The sequence below is a fragment of the Arachis hypogaea genome, chromosome 10, assembly GCF_003086295.3.
Source record: "Arachis hypogaea cultivar Tifrunner chromosome 10, arahy.Tifrunner.gnm2.J5K5, whole genome shotgun sequence".
Classification (NCBI taxonomy): Eukaryota; Viridiplantae; Streptophyta; class Magnoliopsida; order Fabales; family Fabaceae; genus Arachis; species Arachis hypogaea.
In genome coordinates, this window is record NC_092045.1 from 75,975,579 (window position 1) to 75,986,805 (window position 11,227).

Genomic DNA, 11,227 nt, shown 5'->3' on the forward strand with positions numbered 1-11,227 from the left:
TTATAGTCAGACATATTTCTATTATATAAAACTGATTTCATCTAAGATATATATTTGTTCTTACATTTTTTCCAGCTTGGTTTCTGCCTGCCATTTTTTCTGAAATGAAAAATACACCCATAGATATCAGTAAGATACACCCATAGATATTAGTCAGATACACCCATAGATATAAGTCAGATACACCCATAGATATCAGTCAGATACCACTCAAACATGCATTAATATACAAGGTCAAGCAACATTACAAGGTCAAGCAATATACACCCATGGACAAGCAAATATTAGAATAGTTGCAACTGTTTACTATATTACAGTATATCAGTTCAGAAATATAAACCCAACAAATTATGCTATATACACCCAACAAATTACGCAATATACTTCCAAAAATCAGTTACGAGAAGAACTAGAACAACAACAACAGTAACACCTAGAACAACTAAGAAGAACAATATAACCTAGAACCAAGAATAACAGTAAAACCTAAAACAAGTAGAACATTAAAAACTGTAAAATGAGACCTAGAACAAGAAGAAGAGTAAAACCTAGAAGAACGTAGAAGAACAGCAAAATTATAGTCAGATACATTTCTATTATATAAAACTGATTTTGTCTAAGACATATATTTGTTCTTACATTTTTTCTAGCTTGGTTTCTGGCTGCCATTGTTTCTGAAATGAAAAATACACCCATAAATATCAATAAGATACACCCATAGATATGAGCCAGATACACCCATAGATATGAGTCAGATACACCCATAGATATGAATCAGATACCCCCATAGATATCAGTCAGATACACCCATAGATATCAGTAAGATACACCTATACATATGATTCAGATACACCCATATATATGATTCACATACACCCATAGATATGAGTCAGATACACCCATAGATATCAGTAAGATATTACTCAAACATGCATTAATATACAACGTCAAGCAACATTACAAGGTGAAGCAATATACACCCATGGACAAGCAAATATTAGAACAGTTGCAAGTGATCACTATACTACAGTATATCAGTTCAGAAATATACATCCAACAAAATACTCCATATACACCCATTAAATCAAGCAATATACTTCCAAAAATCAATTACCAGAAGAACTAGAACAACAAGAACAGTAACACCTAGAACAACTAAGAAGAACAGTATAATCTAGAACCAAGAATAACATTAAAACCTAGAACAAGTAGAACATTAAAAACTGTAAAACCTAGAAAAACGTAGAAGAACAGTAAAACCTAGAAGAGTGTAGAAGAACAGTAAAACCTAGTTCTTCGTTTTCGAAATCTGGAAAATATAGAATATGAGTAAAGTAGTAACGTAACGTACCTTGAGTATTATAACTTCGTTTTTTCTGGAGATTGTTGATCGAGAGTTCTATGTTGTGTTGATGGAGAGTTCTGATCTTCGCGACGAGTGCTATCTCTGCAGTTTGGAATGTTGCTCGAAAATGGACGGTTTGTGTTTTCTTCAAACGGGTTGGAGAAGTGGAAGAGTGCGCCATTAAGGAGCGCTATTTGCGAAGAGAAACCGTTTGAGTGGGACACGTGCAATTTACGCTCCATTCAAACTGAGATGAGTGCACGTGTGAATGATGTGTGGGCTGAGAACTTGTAAAACTTGTAAGACCTTTTTGTTTGTATGTGTAACAAGCCCGTATGTGTAACAAGCCCGTACCAAATATCAATAACTGACCCCACCAAATTTAGACGATAATAAATTCAAACATCAACCATTTAATAACTCAATCTACCCGATATATTTCTGTTCGAGCTAAGCTAATCCTATCATGACAATTTTAAAATTTCATTGGAAGATCTGAATGAAAGAAACCTAATATGAACAAGTAACAACATACGCAAAACATGGCTGAGAACCAATAATTTTAGATAAAATAAAATGTTAAGAAGTTGATGCTTCAACTATTATATACGCGTTACATCATTCAACAAGCATGGATCTTCTGCATTTATAAGAGTCCTGAGCAAAATAAACAGCAATAGCACAATTAGATAAGCTAATAAATAGTAGAGGCAAAAAAGCATTGCCTCTAATATAATGTTCCCTAATCTACAATTAGTTTAATCATTATGGATTAACTTTAGCTAAGAGGTACTCATAGACCTCACATTGGAATATACATCAAGGCTTGTTAACACTAATAAGTAAGTACATTTTGTAAAAGAACCAAAAAGTATACATATTTTGATTCTAAGTAAACTATCAAACCAGTCTCCAAGATTATAGTTTCTAAATTCTAAGAAACTATATTAGGCCAATAATCTTGGGAGGGTTAATTTGGTACTTTAATTGCATTAAATTTGCGTTTTCATTTTTAATATTTTCTATTTTCAAGATTCAACAAAGAAAAATGAAGAAAAAACAAGTGAAATATTTTTTTTCTCTTTTTCCTCCATAGAATTTTGAAAGCAGAAAAACTGAATGAAAACGCAAACCAATGGCAAGTGTGAAAGCTTGGGATCAAGCACATGTTGGATTCATCCCACAGAGAATCAAGTCCATGTTCTTGAGCTTCTTCCACAAACTAGTTCCTTTCTTATTCTTATTCTTCTTGAGATCATCAAAGCTCCTTCCAGAAACAGAACCAGTAGAAGAAGAAGAAGAAACACTTCCAACATCTTTCCACTTGAACCTTCTGAGAACACGAACCTCCAAAGATATTCCATTGCCACCAACATCATTGTTCTTATTCCCTTTGCATACTCCATTATCACCAACACCATTGTTGTTATCTCTCTTGAGAAGCCTCTCATAATACTCCTTGTTCCTCTTCTCCAATCCATGAATCTGAGCCTGAAGATCCTCAATCTTCCTATGCAGCATAAACACTCTATGATCCTCCCTCATCTTGAGCACACATTTCGCCAATTCCCCTGCCTTGCGCTTCACGAAAGCCGATTCGGACACAAGTTCCTTGTTCTCCTCCACCAATGTGTTCACCCTATAACTCAAACTAGCATTCTCATTCAACAAAACAAGCCTCTCAGACTCCAAAACCTCAAGTAGACTCTTCTGAAGCTCGTTCTTCCGCGATGATTCGCAGTACTTCCTCTCCATTGCACCAACCTCATGAACCATCACATCACACTCCACATTCTTCATCACAAGCTCAGCAACAATGACATCAAGATCAAGAATTGGACTCATGCTTGAATTCACATGCTTCAACTTCACCACATTGGATTGTGGTTGGTACGAGATCGCGCTTTCGGTATCCGAATAATCAGCATTGCTTGTTACCCCAATGCTACTTTCTTCTTGGTCAGAAAACCCTCCTCCATCAAGTGTTGAAACCTGTGAAGAGTGCCTGCTATGGTGGTGGTGGTGATTCAAGTTTTGCTGTTGTTTCTGCTTTGCAAGTGTTTGAATGTACCTATCAGATAAAGTGATGTAGCCATTGTATAAATCTTGCAAAAGGGAAAGTAACTGAGGCCTCTTTTGGTAATAAGACTCAGCTCTCTCTGCAAATGTGTCACCCACTTCTTCGTCTTCATTTTCTGTTGTCCCCATTGTCAGCACTTTCATCCTCTCCTCTAACTCTGCCATCACCAAAAGGTTTCAAATTCAAACATTAACTAACACAAGATCATAATATAATAATAATGTTAATGCACACTCTTGTTACCTGATTTACTAAGTTCCATGGCTTCAAATATATAAGTAAAGGTCACAAATTTCTAACAAGGGTCTAATAATCAATGGGGTTCACCAAGAAAAAATAAAAGGGGTGGAGGGTAATATAGGGGTAGATGAGATCTCAAATGGGGTTGATGAGTAATTGAGGTCTAAGATAGTGACAGATTACTCAACAAGGACATTAAATATAATGCAAAGTAGTAAAAAAGTCCAATTTAAAATTGAATTGAATTGAATTGAAATGTGGCTTCTTTATGGTCATATATCGAAGAAAGTTTTCTCTTTTATGATGCATATATAGGTAGGGTATGGTACTCTTGTACCTCTGCGTATCTCTGCCTCTAGTTTTAGGTGCAAGAGTCAACATCATTGTTCATTTGTACTACAACTGTGCATGTGCCACTGTTTAGGTTTAGCCAGAAAAAAAAAAAAGGTCTATTTCTCTCACTTTTCAAATTTTTTTTCTGTTATAAGTAAATTATTTCTTTGTCGGACAATTTTGTCCTTTATATTTTCATTACATTCAAAATTCTCAAATCATATAACAAAAACTTTCTGAAATTTAAAATATAATAAATTCATCCTTCATAATTTACAATTAGTTATTTTACCATTAGAAAAATCATTTTTGTACGTATACAAAAAAATGTCTGTCATCATTTTGTTTTTTAAGAATATCCATTGTATTTGCTAACTATATCCTTATAGTTTCAGTTTTCCAAATGATTGAAAAGAAAGAGCAATGCTAAGGACCAGCAATTTTTGTAATTGTTAGCCATTAATTAGCCATCAATGATGATTTGATGGTGTGAGATTGGTATGAGATTTTATCCAATGGCTCACCTTTCTCTGTTGGTTACATGCTGGCCAAAATTCAATAAAACTGTTGGCAAAATTCATCTTTTAATTTTGTTTGATGTATTATTTATGTGGTTAAACTTGAACAATCAAATGATTAATTTCTAATTTATAGATTTCTTCTTACTTCTGTTTACTCGTAATAATGATTTGTTATTTTTTAATTTACTAATAATTTAATATATTAATATATAATTTGTATCTAAATACATTAAATTATCTCAAGAATAAAAGATACTGGATTTGTTTGGGTACTATTAAATTGATAAAAAAATATTTTTTAATAAAAAATATTTTTTATTTTTTAACGTGTTTAGTAAATTTTAATAATAAAGGTAAAAACACTAGAAAAATTAAAAAAAAAAACATCTTTTTTGAGAAACTACATTACTTTTACAACTAGAAATTTACCAAACACGCTAAAAAATAAAAAAAATTTCTTCATTGAAAATAGATTTTTTTTATCAACTTAATGTCGTCCAAACAAGTACTTATATTTTTTTAAAAGATCTTTTTTCTTTAAAAAATATTTTTCACGTAATAAATAGACAAAAAATACCTTTACATAGCTATACTCAAACATAATTAATAAATAAAAAGATCTTTTTATACGAGATATCCAAATATAAAATTATTTTACATTTCTATAAAATCTTTTAGAAAAAATAACTTAAAAAAAATTTCTTAAAAGTTCACTCAAATAAGCTCATTAACAATTAAATTAAAAATAGAGATTTACATATAGTTATCTTTACATAAAACTGATAATTAAAAAATTATTAAATAATTTAATAAATTTAATTAAATTATCATCTAATTTTTAATTATTAATTTCACATAAAAATAACTACACATGAATTTTTACTTAAATTAATTTAGGTTAAAAAGTAAAATATAGCGTAACAAAATGAAGAAAAGATGGAAGGGGAATATGAGGGTAAAACGGAAAGGTGGGACATTTGAGATGACAAGAAAATCAAATATAGACTGCAACAAGGCATTACTGAAAAAGTGAGCTGTGACTGTGTCTACTACTGTGGACTGTGGTGTACGAGAAGATAATATGGGTCGTTTTGTCAAACATATCATATTCATATGCGGTTTCAAATTTTGAAAAGAAAGAATGGAAGGAAAAGCCAAGCAAAAAAACAAAAGGGTTATGCAACAGAGACAACGGTCCATAGCCAATTTGTGGTTGTTTTGGAGATTTTCTTTTTGACGAGTCAATGACTTAAGTGTACAATATGTATAATGTACTAAATTTTTAGTCTATGAATAAAATTAACATCACACATACTATCCAGAATAACTATTCGGATACCAGGGATAATAAGTTGATTTTGGGATTCACCAAAGATTGAACTTTTAACTTTTCGGATTTAGAACTCTAATATCATATCATAAACCCGCTCACCCCAAAAGCATAACCTAACAGGACAATGTAACACTAATGATCATATCTCTAATACTTCCTAAATCTTCATTGTACACATTGTACGCTTACACCATTGATTTCCTGTATTTTCTCTTCCTTCAAAATCTATAAATGCAAATTTAAAAACGCTAAAGTTATACTACACCTACCTGCTGCCAGCAGTCACCTCTTGAAAAATGAGAAATTTTTTTACATTATAAATGGTTTATATTTTTTACACTTTTAAATAAAAAAGTAAATATATACAAAAATTATATATAAAAATAATACATACAATATCTTTCGAAAAATTAAAAAAAGAGTAAACTATCGTTTTTGTTCTCAACGTTTGGGATAAATCCTATTTGTGTCCCTAACGTTTAAATCGTCTTATTTGTATCCCTGACGTCTGTAAAAGTGATTCAATGTTATCCTACCGTCAATTACACATCATAAACGCTTTAGTTTGAGTTTTAAAAATCTCTTCTTGAAGTTAGAATACAAATATCTTGGATAGAATCGATGATCCACTCCAAAAAATAGCTTATCAAAAGTTGAAACTAATTCCTACAACATTTACATAATTCACTTTTCTAGAAACATAATCGAATCTAAACACAATAGTAGGTATAATATTAAAATCAAACACATCCAAGTGAAACCTAATTAAAAATGAATACATCCAAGTGAGAATAATTGAAAAAATAATCTGATTTATTAGTATAATTGATAATAGGATAACATTGAATCACTTTTATAAACGTTAGGGATACAAATAGGACGATTTAAACGTTAGAGACACAAATAGGACTTACCCAAACGTTGAGGACAAAAATAATACTTTCCTCTTAAAAAAAACATCCACATTCACAATGTTATATTTCCAACTTTTCAAGCTTTTCTCCCTCCACAATCAAAACACAGGAATTTTTTTTATAAATTAAAAAAATATTATTTCAAGAAAAAAAATGAGACCATTATTTATTAAGATACAATTTTTTTCTTAACATTGCATGTAGTTTGCCCACTGAGTATGCGAAGTTCGCCTAGTAATTAGTACTTGGCTAATCATTTTAAAATTTTAAATTATTCGAATAAAGTTAAAATAATTAAAAAAATAAAAATATATCAATACAATCTAAATCATACAAATTATATCAAATTAGGCTGTAAAACACAATTTGTCTAATTTTTTGTTTTTTTAATAATGATTTTTTATTTATATAAAAAAATCCTCAAAACACAAGATATTGGAGGGCCAAAAGCCCAAAACAGATGAAAATGAAATATATAATAACTAAATAAATTAATAATTAATTAATTATTAGTAACTAGTAATATAATATTGTAAAAACATATGATGAATATAATAAGAGAGATATAGTTATACATTTAAACACAATATTACGTGTACATTAAAAAGTACATTCACTAGATATACAGATACCCAAAGTTGAGATTTACTATAAAAAATAACTTTTAAAATAGAAAGTTTGAAATTTAGTTAAAAAACTTTGATAATTATCAATGAGAAATTTTAGTTAAATAAAATAAATAATGAGCTTTAAACTATCAATAAACTTATAAACCACTAAATGGGAATATTTTAGTAATTTAGTTAATGATTTCAAAATTAGTTCCTAAGTCTAAGTGACAGAAATTATGAATGTGAGTTTCTAGTTTCCAGTAATAGTAAGGAAGCGTGTAAAAGAAGCGCGTGTTGGGTGAAAACAAACAAAATATAAGAGGGTAAATAATTGGTAATTCCAACGGAAGAATTGGACGTTTGACAGTTGAGAGGGACATATCTTGAATCAATTTGATTCTTCTTTTTTAACTTGTTCACTTCTTCATGTTCTCCTTCTCCATCATCCATTCCATTTCATTTGCCGTTCAAACACTAACTACTACTACTACTACTACTACTTCTTTCAACAATCTCACCACTTTGCATGTGAACACATTCAATTCAGACCTTTTTTCTCACTATCCTTTGTTTCTTTAATTTCTTCCTTCCTTCCTTCTTCCATTTATTGCTTACCAATACGTTACCACTTTCTTTATTCGCTACTCTTTTACTATATACTATAGTCTATACCTTCTTCACATTTTATCTAAACTTTTGCTTAATGTAGTGAATTCTACCAACAAATATTTTAAGGAAAATTATTAAAAATTTAAAAATATTTCTTTTTTTTATAAAAATTTATGTATTTTATTTCATTGGAAACTTAAAACTTTGTTTTCATAAAAATTTATTGTTTTTGAATCCTTAGCAAAATCATAATATTATTATCATTTAATTAAATAAAAGATGCTACAAAATTTTTTCCAATATGTAACAGTAAATATTTTTAAATAATTTCTTATCTTTTTTTTCACTTTTTTTTGTAGGGCATGCAAAAATCATTACCATTTTATGATGTTAGAGAAAAAGCCCCACAGAAACGAGATATTTACTCAGAAGAGAGATGAAAACATTACTTGATCTGAATGCATATTAATTTTGGAATGGTACAATGAATTTAATACATACCAGAAATGCTGGTGAATAACCAGGAAGGTATAACGTTGGTGTTGGTGATGATGATGCTTTTGTCTCTAAACCCTTTTGTGGATGAAGATAGCAATGTACCATTTGAAATCACTTTCTCCTTCCCCATATCCAAAAGGTTTGGGACCCCCTCCATTAATTTCACACTTTCTTTTGCCTCACTCTATACACATTACAATAATAACTGGTGAGAAAGAATCAACAACTACAACTACTAAATCTTCTCAGGGAACAAAATAGGACTATTTTCCAGAAAAGAGAGGTTCTTTTGCATTTAAGAAGAATGAAACATGTGGCAGAAGAACAAGATGCACAACACAAGGGGCAAAAAAGAAGCAAGAGTGATAGATTATTATATTTAGTATACTAGAAAATCTTACTAGTTCAAAATATCACTTACTTCTATTAAATTATCCTCAAATATTGTGCAAATTGCTAACATATGTCCATATAACAATTAATCCATTTTAAAATATATAATTTATAAAATAGAATTTAGAGCAAAAATCTTAGCAAAAAAAACTTTCCTTTAAATCACAATCTGGACTTCTATTGTGAAATATGATGACTACTAATCTTTGTAGGTTTATTTGTGGCATATAATGTCAGATAACTAATTCAATTTTAAAATTTTTTAAAATTTAAGACGAAAATTAAACTTGAATATTTACCTAAAAGAAGATTAGTTCATTCTACAAAACCACATTAACTGATTGTAAAAAACACAGAGACATTGTACAGCACAGATCTCCATGGACATTGTAGTGCACCTAAAATTAATTAATAAATCATGATCTCACATTGATCAAAGCCACATTGTGTGTTTTTTTTTTAATGAATTTATGAGAACGGTTGTGTGGTTTGAAGTTTGAACTCTGAACATTCAGAATATATAGCTATAAACCAAATCCCAATGCATTTTCAACCAGGGCATTCTCTAATTTGTCTTCAAAAAGGGGAAATTCTTAAATTTTTTTTAAAAATATTATCTTTTTAATAACTATTTTTTTGTTTTTTTTTTAATTCAATTCAAAATCAACGGTTAACCTGGGAAACAATGAAGATCATGTGACCTCTTGACAAACAATTGTAACAACAATTCTGGAGAACAAGAATTGGAAAACCCAGAAAAACAAAACATTCAACTCTGTATATTATGCTAACACATCGGAGAACAGAGGAAAATAGAGAGAAAACATGAAACTTTTCAACATTAGTTCATCACCTTTGAAAAACTAAACATACCCATTAAAGATTCACACTATCACAAAACCATGCAATAAACATCAAAGTTAAATTAAATAAATACATGCCAGTAGGAATTAAACTATCAAAATACACATTACATGCAGAGGGTATCATCATATGTTATTCTTATAAACAATGCTCATAAATTTGGAAAAACAAAAAGAATGCAATAGAAGAAAAAACAAATTTAATGGAAAAATAAATTTCAAAAATAAAAAAGACAAACTCACCGTGAAGTGCGGCTTAAATGAAAAATGGAAGCAGAGAGAAGACAGTGATAAAACAGAGTTGGTGAGAGAAATAGAGGGAGTGGAACGAGGTTTTGAAGTAAAGAAAGAAAAGAAAAAGAGGTTTTTATTATTATTATTATTATTTTAAATTAAAAAAAAAATGGAAGATTCTAAAAGAAGAAAGGGAACCTTGGAAAAAAGTGGGACAAATTACAAAAGAAAGAGCGAGGTGAGTTTGGTATGGGGAAATCAGTGGGGAAGTGATACACTCCAACATGGAAGAAACAATAGTCAGAAAAAGCAATAACTCAAAACCTGGGGAGTACGGTGTCAACTATATAATTTTATTCAATTTATCACATTTATTCGGAAATTATTTTTAATATGAATAAAAATATTAAAAGTATTATTTATAAGAACTTTTTTAAATAAAAGTTATTTATATGTAATAAGTCAAATTTAATGTTTATAAGAATTTTTAAAATATTTAAAATATAAAAAATGTTTATAATAAAATATAATAAATTTAAAATATCTAATAATTTTATTAATAATAAAAAAATATGTACATATTTATTTATAGAGTAATATCTCAAATAGGTCTCCAAGAAATTTACCATTTGACAGTTTTGTCCCCCACAAAAATTAATTAAGATTTCGACCTTGAGATTCTCAGATATCCACCAGATACGTCCCCAAAACCGTTTGATCCGGTTAATGTGGTGACGTGTCAGGTTAACTGCGACATGTTACCTCCAGGACATTTTGGTCCCCATCCACGCTGGACAAAATGACGTCGTATTGGAACCAGGGACAAAACGACGTCGTTTCGGGGAGGACAAATTCGTCTCCATTTGGACAGAAAATGCAAACGGCGCCGTTTTCATGTGGGGGACCTATTTGTCTTATAATAGTATCTTAGGGGACCTATTTGAATGGTAATTTGTGATGTTACACTCAAATACCTTCATTGCCCCTGTATGTTAATATTGGAAACACAAGCTAATGTATTTGGACCTGGTAGCATGCAAGAGCCTAATCCTCCCTCTCAATATACTCAAGTTGACAATTCTCCCTCAGATGCGATAAGAAATGTCTCAAGCAATCCAAAGGTATGCCCCTTGTAAGTGGCTTGATGTAAGCAGTTGAACTCTGTGTGAAACATGGTGATAACAATACTATTTATTCCAAGCTCAACTTTCTTTTAGACGTCCAAAGGAGACAGTAATTAGGGCCAAGAATTC

General features: G+C 30.2%; 1 protein-coding gene across 2 annotated transcripts; it reads right to left on the minus strand.

The window, feature by feature from the left end:
• Nucleotides 1-1,966: 1,966 nt before the first annotated feature.
• LOC112715708 (kinase-interacting family protein) lies at nucleotides 1,967-10,196 on the minus strand. Of its 2 annotated transcripts, XM_025767522.3 has the most exons (3): nucleotides 9,984-10,196; nucleotides 8,488-8,668; nucleotides 1,967-3,582 (listed from the first exon to the last, which is right to left on the minus strand). In XM_025767522.3, the coding sequence occupies exons 2-3, from the start codon at nucleotides 8,639-8,641 to the stop codon at nucleotides 2,504-2,506; spliced, it is 1,233 nt and encodes a 410-aa protein (XP_025623307.1). In that variant the 5' UTR covers nucleotides 8,642-8,668; nucleotides 9,984-10,196; the 3' UTR covers nucleotides 1,967-2,503. The 2 variants fall into 2 exon arrangements, with proteins under 2 accessions (XP_025623307.1, XP_025623308.1); XM_025767523.3 differs by lacking the exons at nucleotides 8,488-8,668; nucleotides 9,984-10,196 and adding an exon at nucleotides 3,669-3,835.
• Nucleotides 10,197-11,227: the final 1,031 nt, after the last annotated feature.